This window comes from Papio anubis, chromosome 5 (genome assembly GCF_008728515.1).
Source record: "Papio anubis isolate 15944 chromosome 5, Panubis1.0, whole genome shotgun sequence".
NCBI classification, from domain to species: domain Eukaryota; kingdom Metazoa; phylum Chordata; class Mammalia; order Primates; family Cercopithecidae; genus Papio; species Papio anubis.
In genome coordinates, this window is record NC_044980.1 from 70639708 (window position 1) to 70661269 (window position 21562).

Below are 21562 nucleotides of genomic sequence, written 5' to 3' on the forward strand. Positions count from 1 at the left end.
CAATTATCTGCAACTTCCAAAATCATACCAACCATACTAACACTGTAAGTATTTAATGCAGCAAAAATTCAAGTGTTGTTTTTTTCCAATTTTGACTTTTCAAATTTAAATGCTATACATAGATATTTGGTTCCTTATATCAATGCCCATTAGGCTGGTGATATAAGGCTCACACACATTTTCTGGAAATATAAAAAATCTAAATGAGTTGTCTTGTATGTTTGGAAAATAAACTCACATGATTGGCTAATAGGGTCACAACTGTACCAGAAAAATGTTTTCTGACAAAATGATACTTTTTCCCCCCGAGTCAATCTAGATAATCAAGACTGGGCTACAGCCAAATTGTGGTGGAGCTGGCCCAAATATTCATAACTCTGTGTTCAGTGATGTCATATTAGTAGTTTGAAATTGGTCACAGTTGGAGTATTTATACCACAGAAATCAGCAAAAGGTACCATTCAGAGGCTCCCCTCCTATTCTGAAGAGCCTTTAAATATTTGCCAGCACCACTTCACTGGCAATAGCCATTATTGTTTCAAAATACCATTCAACTCTTCATTGTTCATAAGAATTTTATTTGAAGATCTAAATGGTTGGGTGTTTTCTGTGTGAATCTGTCCTGGAAAAAGATTTAAATGTTTCTCATTCATTGATAGTAATGGAAATGTTAGACTTTCACTGTGAAGGCCTTATGTGAGACCTTCCCCAAAAAGGGTTCTTCCTTTTGTATCAGTTGTATTCGATTCCAAATAAACTGCTTATAATTCAATCTTTTAGACATAGGGTCCTGCTATGTTCCCTAGGCTGGAGTACAGTGGCATAATCGTACCTTACTGCACCCTCATACTACTGGGCTCAAGCAATCCTCCCACTTTAGCCTCCCCAGTAGTTGGGAATACAGGTATGTACCACTATACCCAACTAAAATTTGGATTGTTATTTGAAAAACTGGTATCCTATTTTTTAAAACTCAATCTATGCTTACGAAGCAAAATACATAGAGTTTAAATAGAACCTAACAGATTATAGTTCTCTGTCATAAAGTCTATGTGGTTTAATGATAAAAGGTTAATTTAAAAATTTTGTAAAGTACAAAATAAACAATTTTATTAGATGTATTCATTTATTTGACATATTAAATTAGACAAAGAAATACATACGTAACCAGATAAAAGCAATCACATTCTCACACTACTTGAACACACAGCAGTGGTCAAAAATAATGGATTGTAAAATGGACCCCAGGATTCAATGCAAAAACCACCCCATAAAAGAAAAGTTTCAGGCTTCTAACTTCACTGAATCCAGTACTAAACGTGCTTCTTTATATTCCTCAGTTTCTTCCAAGTCTTTTTCACATTCCTAAAATGAAATACAATAAAAATTAAGTTTATCCTTTTCAAGTTTCAGTACTTTGTTATTTACTCAAATATTACAAACCATTAATGTAAATAACTAAAAAATTAAAAGTAAAAAATCCCAAGCCTCATCTAAACATACTGTAATTCCACAGGTTTCCCACATTCTGCTCCTTCTTTACAAGGAAAGGAAGAAAAAACTGGTGCTTTTGCTTCACTGTATATATTCTCATATAATAAGTAAATAACACAGCCTTCTAAAGCTACCAGCATTAAGTAAATTAAATAAAAACCTCAGAAAAGTTTATTCTCATTTTGTTGACCCATCATCATCATACGAAAGAGAAAAGTAAAAAGCAAGATTTACTAACATATTCCATACATGACAGCATTCAGGCCAAAATAATCCACCAACTATTCCCAATGACAAAGAAGGCTTTCTATGTCACAACAGAGTTAAATATAATCTCTGAATTCAACAAATGAATTGCTTGCTTGCTAATGGGTATTACATACCCTACACTAAAGGAAACAAAATACATCTTTCATTTTCTGATATTTAAAGATTGAGTTTTTCCATAATACTGATATATAGGCAACTTTTACTAATATATTGTAATGATAACAGAAAAATGAAATAATATCATCTAAATTACTCTACACAGGAAATTTTGTTTGATTTTTACATGAAGCTATCTATTGTTAGCAATTTATGTCAGGTCAATAAAAGATGGAGATATACAAACAGAGTAGAGGAAATAAAGTATGTGTGTATTTAATATGCAAACTGAAAGCAAAAGGACTGAGAATTTGCTTAGCTCAAACTATAGGTAAGAATTTCTTAAACCTCCATGTTACACCTTAAACACATGTTTGTTCTCTGTTAGTAAATATAAGCTCTTCGGGGGCAGAGATATTGTTGAATACATCCTCACACACAAATATATCATCCAAAGACATTATTATTATTATTTTCGTATTTATTTTAGTAGAGACGGGGTTTCACCATGTTGGTCAGGCTGGTCTTCAACTCCTGACCTCGTGATCCGCCCGCCTCAGCCTCCCAAAGGGCTGGGATTACAGGCGTGAGCCACCGCGCCCGGCAGCCGACATTATTTTTTTCAAGCAATTTCTATTACTTTCTCAGCTACTAGATTCATGAGAGAAAAAAGCATTTAAACTGTTAAGAAATACAAATGATGCTTCCCATCTCAGTTAGTATTTTAACAGTTATTATTTCCTGCTTTATTTACCTTCTGTATCACAAGGCATTTATACCAGCAAGTATAAGTGTTATTCAGCTCCAAGTTATTATGAGGGGACTACCTAGATTACCAGTTTTTTCCCCCTCTCTCAAACTGATTTAGTTTGAATGTGAAAGAATTCCAGATCTTTTATTAAGAGCCCAAATTCTTTTGAAGTATTAGATCTTTTAAAATTTTAATCAATCAACTCATCCTCAATGTCTCAAAAGATCTTTATGTATGAAAACCAAATAATCAAGACCTTGCTGGACAATACTGGTACTATCATAACTTAAATAAATTTAGCTAAATTTTAATGAATTGAACAAACATGCTAGAAAACAGTACTTTTACTGGAGGCATAATTCAAAACACAATTTAAACTCCATTAATTATTTTAAAATATAGTGGTAAAAAGGGCAAGTGAATAAGAAATACTGCCGACGGCCGGGCGCGGTGGCTCAAGCCTGTAATCCCAGCACTTTGGGAGGCCGAGACGGGCGGATCATGAGGTCAGGAGATCGAGACCATCTTGGCTAACATAGTGAAACCCCGTCTCTACTAAAAAAAAAAAATACAAAAAAAACTAGCCGGGCGAGGTGGCGGGCGCCTGTAGTCCCAGCTACTCGGGAGGCTGAGGCAGGAGAACGGCGCAAACCCGGGAGGCGGAGCTTGCAGTGAGCTGAGATCCGGCCACTGCACTCCAGCCCGGGCGACAGCGCGAGACTCCGTCTCAAAAAAAAAAAAAAAAAAAAAAAAGAAATACTGCCGACTAGTTCTCAGTGTTAAATATTTAAACTTTTGGCTTTCCATGTATTGGATTGAAAAAAAATTTTTTTAACATATGACACAGAAGTCTTTACTTACTAACATCTGTTGAAGATCCAAATATGCGGCTTCCAACCTGCGCTGGCAATCTGGGATCATCATCCGGGATTCTTGTAGGATCTCTACCTAGAATGAGAATCTCTGTGAGATGTTCAGAGATGGCAAAACTTGTATGTGTTTAGCTCATATCTTGGTAAATATATCCTTATTAACAGGAATCAGAAAAAAGTTATGGTTATGTTAAATAGTTCAATATTTTAACTTAAACTGTGTTTATTAGAAGTTAGAAAGAAAGGCTGGGCACGGTGGCTCATGTGTGTAATCCCAGCACTTTGGGAGGCTGAGGCAGGTGGATCACCTGAGGTCAGGAGTTCGAGACCAGCCTGACCAACACGGAGAAACCCTGTCTCTACTAAAAATACAAAATTAGCTGGGTATGGTGGCGCATGCCTGTAATCCCAGCTACTTGCAGAGGTTGCGAGGAGCTGAGATTGCACCATTGCACTCCGGCCTGGACAACTCCATCTCAATACAAAAAAAAAAAAAAAAAGGTTAGAAAAGCAAGACTATCACACTGTAAAATCTACAAAGTACAAGTTTTAGAACTAAATCTTTTTGGTAATCACCTTCTCATGCTAAGTAAAAGTTAACTGCAAAAGCTTTTCATAGAGCATTTATTTTAAAAGGCTATTTAAAATAAACTATTTCCCCTGCTGTCACAAAGCACCTTTATCCAAAATGGGATCAGCTGGTTATATAAATATCTCCTGCATCTTTTGAGTAATAAAGAAAAACAGTGTTCAGATAATATCACATGGAGATAATTACTGCATGAAAAAAGTTATTGAGTTATTGATCACATCGTGTGCACACTGCAGGAGGTTCACACTGAAAGACAGAGGTAAAGAAAAATGAAAAGCAAAGACCAGCAGGTTCATATTTTTGATGCTTATCATGCATAAAAAGTTATTACTTATCCTCGTGCTTCATTTTAGGAGAGAGATTATTCTCCCCATGCAATGTGAGCCAAATTACCAACGTGGCACCCCTCTGAATCTAAACTTCTTGCCTATTCCTCCTGATGACAGACACTACAGAATTAAACACAGAAATATGTATTCCAGAGGATATTTCTGGACATAAAATCCATCATTCAAAACTGGACTATAACACATCAAATCATAAAAGAAAAAAAATCAAATCAATGACAGGGAAACCCAATTGATAAGAGTAAATAAGTTAATGCCACATGTTGGACTTCAAATAGGGCTTTTTCTTAGAGTAGCAGTAAGCTTTATTTCCTTAAACTATTCTCAGAAAGAAACATAGAGCTCATCTAAACATTTATTTCCAGAAAATAATGTTTGGTCAAATACCTTTAAAGAAATGGGTAGAAAATCTGAGCTTTTTACTAAGGAGATTATCAAGTTCATATAAAATAAAAAGTAACGATATAATTTAATGGCAATAATATTGTATTTTAATAGAAACTTTAGGTCCCAGTACCGTCTTCCTTTCCCAAATAGCTTTGTCAGAGCTCATATTGAAAACAAAAATCTGAAGAAGTTCTTTATTCACATCTATTTTCTCAGGTGGAAATCTATTGTTGAACTTAAGCCTCTTTTACTAATAAGGCACAGGTTGAAAATTTCAAACATAACATCATCATTTTATTTCAGAGCTAATCATACTATGACTACACATTTAATCACTGCCATTAAATTATTTTTGTGTATCTGGTTAGTTTGAATACATGTGAAAAACCAGTGACAGGAACATTTCATACTGGATTTTTCCTATTTCCTTTCCTATGGAATTCCCTTCAGAATGGTTACAGGAATTAAACAAGATGAAATGAATAGGTCAAATCCATGACAAGTCACTATATGTGTTTGTAAAAAAATATTTTCTAAGCTTTAGCCACCAAAAAAACCTTTAAGCAATGCCATCCAAAAATAACTTCTATTCATTAAAATTCTATTATCACAGACCAAGAATCCTCAATCTATCACAACAGGACTCCGACTTACACAGGGCCAAAGCTCAGGCTCTCCCATACACTACCCCAATTCATTCAATAAGTTTACTATATGTCTTCAGGATGCCAGGTACTGGGGATACAAAGATGAAAAAGAAAAGGTCTCTATCCTCCAATCCATAAGTCTAGGTATATTAACATGAAAATAAACATTTGAGATTGCTTCAAGAAGCTCATGCCACAGACAGCCAAAGGAACACAGTGATGACTATGATTTGGAATCCACAAACCACATCTTCATCAAAGCCATAAATCATATATTTTACATTTGGACACTGAATTGCAACTGTCTGGAATAATTTTAAAACACAGTATATGAGGTGTGATTATATATGTAAAGATACCCCCCAAAACACCTAAACTTAATTAAATGAATATTATCTTTCAAAGGGTTTCCCTTGGGAGGTAGTACTCAAATTAACTGTCCTCTGTTTACAATATCTGAATCAACTGTCAGTTTATTCTAATGTTGACTATGATAAGTCTGAGCTTAATTCAGGATCTTGGCACAGACTGGGAGATGCAAAGAACCTTACAGGAACAAACACAACAGGATGTGGTACTGACTGATGTCTAATTGTTTTTAAAACAAGTTATGGTTTTATAGGGGGTACTTATTTGGTAAAATGGAAGTTGGGAGTTAGTTTAGCAAGGTTCAAGTATTATGAATGGCTGAACCTAAAATCTAATCAATTTCCTTTAGAGACAAACATATGTAAATTGGAAAGGAAATACCCCAATGGGCAGATCTTCATTTCTGTCAGAAAGAAGAGCTCTGTGAAATAATCTGGCCAATGTCAATCCAGCTCTTAGGTTATTGCTTGATTGTGATGAGGTTTCCAGCTTCTTTAAGGATCCAGATCATCCATCAGAAGCTGGCTATACCTATAGCTATAATAATCAACAGATACTCTAATATTGGCTATTGGCTACCTCTGAAACCAATGGCATTAGTTTGCCAGGCTGGGGTCTAGAGCAATCCAGAGATTACTGGAATAATGGTTAAGTGTTTCCTTTAGATGGTGGTAAAATGGTAATGTACTCACTTCTCAGGAAATCTATTTGACTTGTATTTTATGGTTATTGCCAAATGAGTAAGATTGTAAGAAGAATCTTAAGTCAAAAAAAAAAAAAAAAAAAAAACAGATCTTTGGGCCCTTAAGCTCTAATGTATCAATAATTACTTTAAGTGTAAATATACTAGTTAAAAGGCAGAGATTCATGGATTGGATCCAATAACATGCTGTCTACAAGAAACTCACTTCAAACATAATAAAATAAAAAATAAAAGGATGGGAAAAAATAAATTTAAAAAAGCAGGGCTAGGCATGGTGGCTCATTCCTATATGATCCCAGCACTTAAGGAGGCCAAGGCAGGAAGATCGCTTGAGGTCAGCAGTTTGCAACCAGCCTGGGCAACACAGTGAAACTCTGTGTACAAAAAATAAACATTAGGTGAGTGTGGTGGCACATGCCTGTAGTTCTAGCTACTCAAGAGCCTGAGACAGGAGGATTACTTGAGCCCAGGAGCTGGGAGGTTACAATGAGCTATGATCGTGACAATGTACTCCAGCCTAGGCAAAAGAGTGAGACCTTGCCTCTAAAAAGCCGAAAAATCAGGAGTGGTTAAACTTCATACCAGGTGAAGTAAACTTCAAAGCAAAATAATTATCACAGACAAAGAGGGATGTTACATTATCATAAAATTATCAATCTACCAAGAAAATATAGTGATCTTAGATGTGCATGCATTGAACAACAGAGTTTTAAAATATGTAAAACCAAAACTGATAGTGCTGAAAGGAAAAACAGACAAATCCATATACATAAGCTGGGAATTTCAATACCCCACTCTCAGCAACTGATAGAAATATTAGATGAAAATCAGTAAAGGTATAAAAGAACTGAACAACACCAACACACAAGGTGTAACTGACTTTTATAGAACACTCTATCTCAGAAAGAAAGGAGAATACAGTGTTGTAATAAGGAGAATACAAGTACTTTTCAAGTACCCATGAAATATTTACTGAAGTAAGCCATATTCTGGATCAAAAAACCCGAACAATAGCAAAAACCCCAACAAATTTAAAAGAACTGAAATCCTACATAATACATTATCTGACTGTAATGGAGTAAAATTAGAAATCATAACAGAAAGGAAAATTCCTACTTAGAAATTAAACAACATACATGTAAGGAACCCATGGGCCAAAAAAAAGTCTCAAATAAAGACATATATAAATGGAAATGAAAATATAACATGTCAAATTTTATGGGATGCAGCTAAAGCAGTGTCTGTTGGGAAATTTATAGCACTAAATGCCCACATTAATAAAAAGGAAAGGTCTGAAATTAATAATCTTGTTTTAATTTAATTTAAGTTCTTGCTTCAAGAACCTAGAAAAAGAGCAAAATAAACCTAAAACAAGCAGAAGGAAGGAAATAATATGTAAGAGCAGAAATCAATGAAATTAAAAACAGAAAAGCAATAGACAAAACCGTATGAAACAAAAAGCCGGTTTTGGCTGGGTGCCATGGCTCACGCCTGTAATCCTAACACTTTGGGAGGTCGGGGCAGGCAGATCGCTTGAGCCCAGGAATTCGAGACTAGCCTGGGCAACATGGCAAGACCCCATCTCTACAAAAAATTAGCCAGGCGTGGTGACACACATCTGTAGTCCCAGCTACTTGGTAGGCCAAAGTGGGAGAAGTGCTTGAGCTTGGGAGGTTAAGGCTGCAGTGAGCCAGGATCGTACCACTGCACTCCAGTCTGGGCGACAGAGTGAAACCCTGTCTCAAAAAAATAGTAATAAAATTTAAAAACCAAAAAGCTGGTTTCTTGAAAAGAAAAAAAAAAACACGCTGATAAACCTTTAGGAAGACAGACAAAGATAAAGTGAAAGGGCAGAAATCACCAAAAGTAGTCCAAAATAGAGGATATCATTACAGATCCTGCAACTATTAAAACGAGAAGAAATACTATAAATGATGTTATAATATTGTTCATAATGTTCATAAACAACTTTGGAGAAATTGACCAATTCCTCAAAAACTACCAACTACCCAAACTTAATTACTTAAACAGTCCTATTAATCACTACAGAAACTGAAGTTATAATTTATTTTTGGTGTTAATTTAAAAAATACCTTTTCTCCAATGTTTTGCTGAATGAAGTTGTAATTTAAAAGTTCCTACAAAAGAGCTCTCCAGGCCCAGACAATTTCAACAGACAATTCTACCAAATATTTAAATAACAATTAACATCAATTTTACACAAATCCTTCAAGAAAACAGAAAAGGAACAAATGATTTTTAAAATCAATATTCCCAAACGATTTTATGAAATCAGTATTAACCTTACAGCAACACCGCATAAAGACAGCACAAAAAAAGAAAACTGCCTCAACAAATTAGCAAATTGAATTCAGCAATGTATACAAATAATTATTTATACACCAGTATCAAGTGGGATTCATTGTATGTATGCAAGGACGGTTAAATATTTGAAAATCAATCCATGTAATTCACATAATCAGGTCTGAGAAAGAAAATGAATATAATCCTAGAATAAGTTCAGCAAGGTGAGTTTGCAGGTTACAAGATCAACACACACACAAAAAAAACAATCAACTGCATTTTTATATCTAACAACAGATATGGTATGTGGAAACCAAAACTAAAAACAGTACCATTTGCAAGAGAGTCAAAAAAAAAACAAAAAACTTCACTATACATTTATAATGTGCAGGATCTGTATGCTGAAAATTATAAAATGCTGATGAAAGAAATCAGACCTAAATAAATTAGAAAGACTTACCATGTCCATTAACTGGGACATCAATTTGCCCCAAACTGATTTTTAGGTTTAATGCAATTCCTATCAAAAGGTGTTTTATAGATACAGACAGGCTTATTTAAAAATTTACATGGAAAGCCAAAACAAACTAGAAAAGCTAAAATAATTTTGAAAAAATAAAATAAAATAGACACTCACTCTTCCCAATGTTAAGATTTACTACATCGGTATGGAATCAAAACAGTGCAGTGTTGTTAAAGGGATAAAGATTAATGAACCAGAAGAGAGAACACAAAAGTAAACCCATACAAGTATGTCCAACTATTTTTGACAAAGATACAAAAGCAATTCAATGAAGGGAGGACAGCCTTTTCAACAAATGCTGCTGGAGAAACTGGACATTGGCAAAAAGATGAATCTCAAACCAAACATCACACCTTATATAAAAATTACCTCAAAATGGATTGAAGACTTAAATATAAAACACAAAATCATACAACTTTCAGGGAAAAAAAAAAAAGAAAATCTTTGGAATCTAAGACAAGCCAAGAGACCTTAGCCCTGAAACCAAAAGTATGATTCATAAAAGGAAGTACTGATAAATTGGATGTTCTCAAATTTAGAAACTTGGCTGGGTGCAATGGCTCATGCCTATAATCCCGGCATTTTGGAAGGCCAAGGCGGGCAGATCACTTGAGGTCAGGAGTTCGAGACCAGCTTGACCAACACGGTGAAACATTTTCTCTACTAAAAACACAAAAATTAGCTGGGCATGGCGGCAGGCGCATATAATCCCAGCTACTACGGAGGCTGGGGCAGGAGAATTGCTTGAACCTGGGAGGCAGATGTTGCAGTGAGCTGAGATCACACCACTGCATTCCAGCAAAGAGTATGGCTCCGTCTCAAAAAAAAAAAAAAAATTAGCCAGGCATGGTAGCGCATGCCTGCAGTCCCAGCTACTTGGGAGGCTGAAGCAGAAGGAACATGTCAACCCAGGAGGCAGAGGTTGCAGTGAGTCAAGATCTCCTCACTGCACTCCAGCCTGGGCGACCGAGCAAGATTCTGTCTCAAAACAAAAACAAAAAAAAAATCCCTGTTTCTCTGTCAAAGACACTGTTAAGAGGAGAAAAAGACAAACTACAGACAGAAATATCTGCAAACCACGTATCTGACAAAGGGCATGTGTCTAGAATATACAATGAACTCTCAAAACTCAAATGTAAAAAAACAAACAAAGCATCCAATTAGTGGGCAAAAGGCCTGATCACTCATTTTCACTGAAGAGGATATACAGACAGCAAATAAGCACATGAAAAAATGTTCAACATTATTAGCCATTATGGAAATGCAAATTAAAAGCACAATGAGTTATCACTGTACAGCTATCATACAGCTGATGGCTAAATGCTAAAATTAAAAAATAGAGATCACACTGAATGCTGGTAAGGATGTAGAGAAATTGACTCATTGCTGGTGGGAACATAAAATAGTACAGCCACTCCGGAAAAGAGTTTGGTAGTTTCTTTTAAAACAAAAACCACAGGAATACAACCTAGTAATTGCACTGTTAGGCATTTATCCTACAGAAATGAAAACTTATGTTCAAGAGTACAGAACCTAGAAATAAACCCAAATACTTACAGCCAACTATCTTTGACAAAGCAAACAAAAACATAAAGTGGGGAAAGGACACCCTTTTCAACAAATGGTGGTGGGACACTTGGCAAGCCACATGTAGGAAAATGAAACTGGATCCTTATTTCTCACCTTATACAAAAATCAACTTAAGATGGATTAAGGACTTAAATCTAAGACCTGAAACCATAAAAATTCTAGAAGATAACATTGGAAAAACCCTTCTAGACATTGGCTTAGGCAATGATTTCATAACTAAGAACCCACAAGGAAATGTAATAAAAACAAAGATAAATAGCTGGGACTTAATTAAAGAGCTTTTGCATGGCAAAAGGAACAGTCAGCAGAGTAAACAGACAAGCCACAGAGTGGGAGAAAATCTTCACTATCTATACATCTGACAAAGGACTAATATCCAGAATCTGTAACAAATTCAAACAAATCAGCAAGAAAAAAACAAACAATCCCATCAAAAAGTGGGTTAAGGACATGAATAGACAATTCTCAAAAGACATACAAATGGCCAACAAAATATGAAAAAATGCCCAACATTAATGATCAGGGAAATGCAAATCAAAACCACAATGCGATACCACCTTACCCCTGCAAGAATGATCATAATCAAAATATAAAAAAATAATAGATGTTGGTGGAGATTCCTTAAAGAACTAAAAGTAGGACTACCATTTGATCCAGCAATTCCTACTGGGTATCTACCCAGAGGAAAAGAAGTCATCATATGAAAAAGATATTTGCACACGCATGTTTACAGCAGCACAATCCACAACTGCAAAAATGTGGAACCAACCCAAATGTCCATCACTCAACAAGTGGATAAACTGTGGCATGCACATATATATATATATATGATGGAATACTACTCAGCCATAAAAAGGAATGAGTTAATGGCATTTGCAGCAACTTGGATGGGACTGGAGACTATTACTCTAAGTGAGGTAACTCAGGAATAGAAAAGCAAACATCACATGTTCTTACTTATAAGTGGGAGCAAAGCTATGAGGATGCAAAGGCATAAGAATGACACAATAGACCTTGGGGACTCAGACGGAAAGGGTACAAATGGGGTGAGGGATAAGACTATAAATCAGGTTCAGTGTATACTGCTTGGGTGATGGGTGCACAAAATCTCAAAAATCACCATTAGTTCCCCCAAAACCACATAAAATAAAAGTTATGTTCACATCAAAACTGTATATGAATGTTCACAGCAGCTTTTCCCACAACAGCAAAAACCTGGGAACAATCCAAATGGTCATCAAAGGTTAAATGTTAGTACATCCAAACCATGGAATACTACTTAGTAGCAATAAAGAACAAACTATTGATACGCTCAATAACTTCAATGGACCTAAAGGGAATTATATAAAATAGAAAAAGCCAATTTTAAAAGGTTACATACTGTAGATTCCATTCTATGTTATGTGACATTCTGGAGGCAGTGTAACTATTTAGGGTTTAGGGAGCAGAGAGGATGGGGTGGCTAAAAAGAGGTGGCAAGAGGGAGCTTTGCGATGGAACAGTTCTCCATCTTGATTGGTTGCTGCACATGCTACTGCAGAGAACTATACATGCAAACACACTAATGAGTGCAGGTATAACTAGTGAAATATGAGTAAGCTCTGTGGTGTACCAATGTCAACTCCAGGGTTTGAATACTGTATTATATTTACACAAGATACTAACATTGGGGGAGGTAGGATGAAGGATGTACAAGACCTCTTTGAATTTCTTTTGGAATTTCCTGTGAAATCTACAACAAAAAATAAAAAAGCAAGTGTACTGGGGGGAGGGATTGCATTGGGAGTTATACCTGATGTAAATGACGAGTTGATGGGTGCAGCAGACCAACATGGCACAAGTATACATATGTAACAAACCTGCACGTTATGCACATGTACCCTACAACTTAAAGTATAATAATAATAAATAAATTAAAAAAAAAAAAAAGCAAGTGTATTACCTTCTATAAGCCTGCATATATGTACCGAGACAAACATATTTTCTTGCATGATTGTAAGTTATTTTCCATATTTTTATTACTGATTAAAAGAAAATCTGGGTTTTTCTTTGAGGATCAGCCTTGTGAGACACTCCTGGTCAAAGGGGTATCTTCTTTGTTGACTGGAGCCTCCTAAAGTTTTCCATATATTTAATGAAAAAAATTTCTCCTTTATATTTTTAGGAAAAACATAGAAACATGTCATCGTAAATGTTCACTCTTGTTTCAAAGAGTAAAAAAAAGTGTGTACATCGTTTTCAAAAAGATGAATTTTATATTACTGCAATTATATGCAATAATTGCAAAGCTTTTGTGAGAACTCTTTTGTGAGAAAACTGAGAACTCTTTGTCCAAAAACTATACCAGTTTGTCTTATTACTTCTGGAACCTAAGAGATGAGTTGTGCCTCAGGAGAAATGACAGAGATATGTCTGACTGAGTGTCATTACTGCCAATCATTATGCCCCAGGATAGGTTGAAAAACAAACCAGAAAGCTTTACCAAGTGAGGGCAAAACCCTCTGTACTCAACCTTAACTGGTGGAGAAGAAGAGAGCTATCAGAAGCGGAAGGCTAAAATCAATTTGGGCAATATTTGAATGACATGTTATATTGTTTAGTCAGAAAATAAAAAAAAACAGAATAAATATTTAATTGACTGATATTCTGGCCTCCTGAAAACTTTTACCTAGTTGCTTACTTTTACTTTTCTATTTTATTTTATATATTTTTTGAGAGAAGGCCTCACTCTGTCACCCAGGCTGGAGTACAGTGGCATGATCATGGCTCACTGCAGCCTTGACCTCCTGGGCTCAGGTGATCCTCTCACCTCAGCCTCCTAGGTGGCTGGGACTATGGATGCACACTACCACACCCAGCTAATTTTTTGTATTCTAATACATTTTTTTAAAAATTTTTTTGTAGAGACAGTTTCACCTTTGATATGGTTTCACTCTGTGTCCCCACACAAATCTCATCTTCAATTGTAATCCCCACATGTTAGGGAGGGACCTAGTGGGAGATGATTGGATTATAGGGGCAGTTTCCTACATGCTCTGATAGTGAGTGAGTTCTCATGAGATCAGAGGGTTTAAAAGTAGGGCACTTCCCACTTGTTCTCTCTCTCTCTCTCGCCCCTGCCACCTTGTGAAGAAGGCACTCGCTTCCCCTTCACATTCTGCCATGATTATAAGTTTCCTGAGGTCTCCCCAGCCATGTGGAACTGAGAGTCAAGTAAACCTTTTTTCTTTATAAATTACCCAGTCTCAGGTAGTTCTACATAGCAGTGTAAAAACGAACTAATGCAAACAAGCTAGTTTGAGACTAGCTTGTTCCCCAGGCTAGTCTCAAACTCCTAGGCTCAAGTGATCTACCCAGCTTGGTCTCCCAAAGGGCCGGGATTACAGATGTGAGCCACTGTACCTGGCCTAATTACTTATTTTAAAAGAACCAAAATTATACCTAGTCCAACAGAGGGACTGTCCCCTGATTTCTGGCAACCATCTTCAGGTAAGAGTTTGGTATAGAATAAGAGATAGCACCTTAAGTGTGTGCTTAAAATACAGCCAATTTAGAAGAGGTAGGAAAGCCAGAGAAAAAAGGATCCAAGCGAGAGAAGAGCCAAAGTAGTGAGAAGTGATTGAGGACAGTCTCAGAAGCTCAGAAGAGTGTTTAGCTCAGAAGAGGAAGAAATCTAGGGAGAAGTGTAGAAAACCCACAAAATGCAGCACTTGGCTTTCTTGATATTTTCTACGAGAGGCACGATAAATGTTAAGAAAATCATTGCTGACCTTAAAGTCTCAGGCAATCAGGAACAGACTGTTCTTTTGGTTATGCAACACCCATTGTATGTGATAAACAAATATGAATGGCCATAATATAGCTAAGCCAGGGAAAGGAAATTAAGAAATGTATGCAGGTTGGCTAAAGACAAGTTTTTAGGAAACTCTGAAACAAAACTGCAATCGACAACTATATACATGGTAGGTCGACAACAGAAGCAAACAGAAACAACTATTGTTCTATAATGAGATATGAGATGCTATTTCTGAATAAGTACTAAGTTGGCTATGAATCTAACAAATCCTGTTAAAAACTATGATACCTATGACCAAAAAGAGAATTTTAACATGGCTGAGGGTAGAAACAACTTTTGAACAATTTTTTTTCCCTTTTACATCTGTGTATGTAGTCAATAATGCAACTAGTATGTGGCTGGTATTTTGAAATGACAAGTACAACACAGGATTCAGTAGTTAATCCTTACCTATAAAGTAGTGATTTTATTGAAATATGATACATACATGAATATAAATGAAAACAGGTTCTGTGATAACCCGTAACATTATTTGTAGAATTTTATTTAGAAAGGGAACACATTTATTCCTCCACTCCATGTAACTGGTAACTACTATTTTAGCTATAGGGCTATTTTAAAATACATTATTGATGGTGAAAAAAAGCAGGGCAAAGAAAAAGACTAAATGAGGTCACTAGCTACATGATCGGGAAAACAAGCTGATGAAGTCCAAGAAGGACCTGGATAAAATAAAATTACATACTATGTCATAATATTTTCCCACTAGATGTAGTGAAAGAGGTACAAAAGCAGTATGTATCATAATTTTAAGAATAAAAGGTTACATTCCATATGTAAATCCTTATGAAGGGTAGTTAGTTCATAAAGGTGGATAAGGCCAGGCCAGGGAGCTCACGCATATAATCCCAGGACTCTGAGAGGCTAGGGTGGGAGGATCGCTGGAGGCCAGGAATTGAAGACCAGCCTAAACAAGAAAGTGAGACCCTGTCTCTATAAAAAATTTAAAAATTGGCCAGGCATGGTGGCACATATCTGTAGTCCCAGCTACTCTGGAGGCTGAGGTGGGAGCATCACTTGAACCCAGGAGTTTGAGACAGTAACAGTGAGCTAGGATCACACCACTAAACTCCAGCTTGGGCTTCACAAAGAGACCCCACTGCCCAATATAATTTATTAGTATTAAAAAACAAAACAAAGGGGACATACTATATCTACACATCTGTTTACTAATCCTCCCTCAATTTATGAGTATCTGACACACAAATGTCTTTTATACACACAGTGCTATATCACAAATAAAGGAAGATGGCCTCTCCTAAAAGCTTAATAAAATAAGAAGGCTGTCTTCCTAGACAGCCAAGGGAAGACACAGCCAACAAGTTGTTTCAGCTGCTGCTGCATTTCTTCTGCATGGCAGAAAGCAACTCCCTACAAAAAAATCTATTTTAAATGATTGATTAATTTTGCTGAATTAAGCCTGATTAAGTGTGATTACCAATTATGCCACAATTTACACGGCAAAAATGACTTTGAGTTCATGAGCTGATTTTAAAAATAAATTTTAAGATATAGTTTGTATAAGCTGGTTCACACTCTCCTTTTTTAAAACTGTCATCTGGAAATTATTTTAAATGCATCTGACACTAGATTTTAAGTAGAAGACCAAGTGATCTGAGGTACATTTTATAGAGATTTATTTGGTGGTTGTGGTGGGGAAGGAATGGAGGATGTCAAGGGTGAAAGAAGTATGCCAACTGGGAGGCTTCTGCAATAAATAATACCAGCAAGAGATGATAGTGGACTAGACTAGAACAATGGCAGTAGAGAGAAAAATAGAGAGTAAGAAATAGGAAGTGCTGGCTAGGCGCAGTAGCTCACCCCTGTAATCCCAGCACTTTGGGAGGCTAAGGCAGGCAGATCACCTGAGGTCGGGAGTTCAACAGCCTGGCCAACAGGGCAAAACCCTGTCTCTACTAAAATACAAAATTAGCCGGATGTGGTGGTGCATGCCTGTTAATCCCAGCTACTTGGGAGGCTGAGGCAGGAAAATCAGCTGAGCCCGGGAGGTGAACATTGCAGTGAGCTGAGATTGCACCACTGCACTCCAGCCTGGGTGACACAGCAAGACTCCGTCTCAAAAAAGAAAGAAAAGAAAAGAAAACAAGAAATAGGAGATGCTGATATTGGATGTGGTTATTAGAAAGAGAGAAAAATATCAAGAAGGGACCAACTAAATTTTTAGCTTGAGTATCTGGATGAGTGGAGGTACCACTCACTGAGATGAGGAAAAAGAAAGAACAAATAGTTTTTCTGTTTGGGAGAGTAGGTTGGAGTACTGTGAGATCAAGATTTTAATTTTGAACACCTCAGAGGATGTGTCAAGTTTCAAGGTGAAAGTGGTAACTTGTGTCAGATGCTATTGAGGTATTTAAGATGAGGGAAAAAAGAGTAATAACAATGTCACTGATAGTTATAACAAGGGCTAGGGCACATAATCCACTCTTACAGGAAGGAAGGTGGTATACGTACAGATGCAGATAGGTTGATAGATTTTGTCATAAGAATATGAGAAAATTCCCTAATGGCCTTTATTTTCTCAAGGAATTATGAAGCAACTGTCAGCTGAGAATGAACGTTCAATATATGCTATGATGGGAATAAAGAAGTGTTATGGGAGCGAAAAGCAGGGGCACCTAACTCAGTCTAGAGATGAGAGTAGAAGAGACCTCAAGGAAGAACAGAAATTAATAAGGAAAGGATAAGTAAGGCCAGGAGTAAGAGCATCTCAGACATGCAAAATTTCAGAGGCAAAGAAGAAAGGGCATGTTCAGGGAGCTATAAGGCACCTAAGAGGTCGAGATAGGGATTGGTAAGAAATGAGGTTAGATAAGCAGATGTAACTTCATTTCCTGATTCAAAATCAAGAAGAGCCTTGTATGCAATGTTAAGGCCACTGAAATTTGTCATGAAGACAATCAGAAGTAGTCATTGAAAAGTGCAATACATATTTATTTTTGTGGTCTTCACATCAGTTTGGAGAAAATATTTGTGAATCTAAATATATAATATAATATTAGTCCATTTTTATATTTGATACTTAAAAATCGAAAGGCAGTAAAGTTTAGCGATTAAGAGTACAGATACTAGAAAAAGAATGCCTGTGTTCAAATCTTAGCTATGCCAGGTGCAGTGGCTCATGCCTGTAATCCCAGCACTTTGGGGAGTTGAGGTGGGAGAATTGCTTGAGCCGAGAGGTCAAGGCTGCAGTGAGCCGTGATCACACCACTGCACTCTAGCCTGGATGACAAAGTGAGGCCCTGTCTCAAACAAAACAAAAAACAAAACTAAACCTCAGCTATGTCACTTAGCAACAGTGTGATTTGGGCAGTTATTTAACCTGTGTTTTTGTTTCCTTATCTTTAAATGGAAGTTTTAATAGTAAAGAAATAAATAATAATATAATCTCAGTCAGAGAACTATTGTAAAAACTACATTAGTTAATATGGCATTCTGTAAATGTTAGCTATTGTTATGATATAATTTTACCTGCTTTTTAATGTCATAATTTTCACCATCTTCAGCTCTCATTTTTTCAATCTTTTCTTCCTGTTGTTTTGCCTCTTTTTCATACATCACTTTTTCTTTGACCAACCTATAGAAAAGCCAAAAATATTTCAGAAAATTAGCTTTCTCTCTAGACCATAAGAAAGAAACTGTGTAAATATAAAACATACTATATTTAGAATGCCAAAGTAGATATATTAGATGGGGGGGAGGAAGGAACAGAAGAAAAATAGTTTAGTCAGAGATGTAAGTATGATCCTCATGCTCTTAAATCCTATACCTGCCTAACATAAGTGCAATCTATCAAAGCATGAAATTCTTTTTTTTTTTCTTTGAGACAGAGTCTTGCTCTGTCACCCAGGCTGGAGTGCAGTGGCGAGATCTCAGCTCACTGCAAGCTCCACCTCCCGGGTTCACACCATTCTCTTGACTCAGGCTCCCGAGTAGCTGAGACTACAGGTGCCCACCACCACACCCAGCTAATATATTTTGTATTTTTAGTAGAGACGGGGTTTCACTGTATTAGCCAGGATGGTCTCGATCTCCTGACCTCATGATCCACCAGCGTCGGCCTCCCAAAGTGCTGGGATTACAGGCGTGAGTCACCGTGCCCAGCCCAAAGCATGAAATTCTTAATTTTTAAATTAAAAACCAACTTCAGTATAATTACAATGTGAAAGCAATACTCAAAATTAGTATATACCAATAATACTAATATAATTGTCTTTGTTTTTTTTTTTTTAAATATGTCTTCCAAATCTTTATACATGTATCTGAAACAGCACAATGGTAAAAGCTCAGTTTACTGGCCGGGGAAAATTCAGTAGATTGCATGTCAAATCCAAAACAAAGAAAGACTGGATTATTTTTTAACAACAAAATCATTTAACAAGTATTTATTGTGCCTTTAATTTTATGCCAGACTTTCCTTGTGCAAGGAGCTGAGATAGATAATTTAGATGCAGTTCTCTCACAGACAAGTGGTAGAAACAAACTAGTATTTACTTCCTAAAGTAAGAAAAAGTATTTTTAAAAAAGTACATCAGGAAAAGTTTCAACAATAAGAAATACTGCAATACAAAGTTCTACTGATTATCCCAGAGATGATCCAAATTAAATTAACCATAATAGCCCCATCTTCCCCAATTCTGGTTGTTTAAAGTTTTAATATAAAAGAAAAGTATAGTCTAAGAAAATATTAACATTCATATATACACAGTATCTAAAGAGCAGAAGAAAAGCTTTCATAACTCATATGCATTAAAAATAGCTTTCTCCATCTGGCTGTTGGCAAGATGGCAAGGATGTACAGAAATTGGAACCATCAAACATTGCTGACGGCAATCAAAACTGGTATAGTAGCTTTAGAAAAGTTTGACTATTCCTCAAAAAGTTAAACAGAGTAACCATGTCCTGACAATTCCATTTCTAGGTATATACCCTAGAAAAATGAAAATACATGCCCACAGAAAACATGTCTGTGAATGTTTACAGCAACATTATGCATGATAGGCAAAATGTGGAAGTCCAATAACCAATGGAAAATGTGGTATATCCATAAAATGGAATATTGCGCAATAAAATTAAAAAGTACTAATTGAAGCCACAACATGGGTGAACCCTGAAAACATGCTAAGTAAAAAAGAAGCCTGACATAAAAGGCTATATATTGTCTGATTTTATTATAGGACATATCCAGAACACACAAATCTATAGAAATGTAAAGTAGATTAGTGGTTGTTTAGGACTGGGGACAACAGGGGAATTGGAAAGGTGATAGCTAAACGGTTTAAGGTTTCTTTTGGGGGTAAGAAACATGTTCTAAAAATGATTGTGGTGATAGTTGCACAACTCTGTGAATATAATACAAGCCAATAAACTGTAGACTTAAAATGGGTTAATTGTATGGTATGTGAATTATATCTCAATAAAGCTGTTGGCAAAAAGGAAAAAAAAGCTGTGACCACAAAGCTTCAGGGGAAAGCTGCAAGTACTGATACATTCAAGCATGACAGCTGAAACATGTGAATGTCAGATGCAGAAATCTGCAGTTGATTTATAATTTAAAATTATTTTAACAATAATTTTCAATATTAAAATATCCTTTGAGATACAAAATTTTAAAATAAAATCATTAATGTATATAACAAAAGATATTTCTCAAAAAGTTCCCTTTGAATAGTAAAGGAAACTTGTTAGCACAGAGATGGCAACTTGCCAGCCTGCTTAAATGAAACCTAAACATGATTTTATTTGACTCACAATGTTAAAAAGAAAAGCATTTGTTTAAAAAAATATGTTGCCACATTAAAAAGCTGCGAGATTTGACATATACATCTGAATTTCTGGCTTCTCTTGGATGTTTTCATCAGGAAACATGGGGGCTGCATTCCCACTACTAGCTGGAGCTAAGTGGTGGCTGTTGTCTCCTACAGATGGGTTACGTGCTATTCCTTTGCCCCAATTCATATAACTCCCTGTTTCCTTAACAGTCAGGCATTACGCTTGGTCTTGCATACCTTTGAGTTTGGGACCTGTGTGCATATTATCAATGCAACATTATTACTATTGTTGTTTTATTATCATTATATAATCATGATTATTATTCAGAATATCAAGGATATTCAGAAACTACTGGATTAGCAATGAGACTTTCAATACTTCTAAACCTGGTATGTGACTAAATTCCCCCAGTAATGAAAGTAGCTGGAATTGGATAGGCTATTAAAGAGAAGCCCATTCCATACCATCTTATAATTCAAAGACTTAAACAGGGGTAGGCAAACTATGGCCAGGGAGCCAAATCTGGTCTGTCATCTGTTTTTGTATAGTCTAAGAGCTACGAACAGTTTTTACATTTTTGAATAGCTAAAATTTTTAAAAAAGATTTGTCATATAAAAATACAGAATTCAAATTTAATATCCATAAATAAAGTTTTATTGGAACACAGATATACTCATTCATTTATGTATCATGTATGGCTGTTTTCATGCAATAAGAGCAGAGAAGAGTAGTTGTGATAGAAGAATCATACGGCCCACAAAACCTAAAATACAGTATCTGGTCCTTTACAAAAAAGGGTTGCTGACCCCTGACTTGAAAGACTTCCACTTAATTCTATCCAACACCTACTTAATTATATTAGCATTAACACACTACACTGAAGCCTTGCTAGGTCTTAAGTTTCTTGAAGAGAGGATTAGGTTATATTCATATTGTATAATTGATCTTCCTACATAGTAGGCACTCAATG

General features: G+C 36.0%; 1 protein-coding gene across 2 annotated transcripts in view; it reads right to left on the reverse strand.

The window, feature by feature from the left end:
- Nucleotides 1-1107: 1107 nt before the first annotated feature.
- The window catches only part of TBCA (tubulin folding cofactor A), an 84374-nt gene continuing 63919 nt past the window's right edge, over nucleotides 1108-21562 (reverse strand). Inside the window, exons 2-4 of one of the 2 annotated variants that reach the window (XM_009208650.2) lie at nucleotides 18291-18396; nucleotides 3477-3559; nucleotides 1108-1365 (exon numbers count right to left, since the gene is read on the reverse strand). In XM_009208650.2, coding sequence (XP_009206914.1) covers nucleotides 1314-1365; nucleotides 3477-3559; nucleotides 18291-18396 — 241 coding nt within the window. In that variant the 3' untranslated portion in view covers nucleotides 1108-1313. Of the gene's footprint in view, nucleotides 1366-3472; nucleotides 3560-18290; nucleotides 18397-21562 lie in introns of both variants that reach the window. The other variant, XM_003899846.2, reaches the window with a different exon arrangement.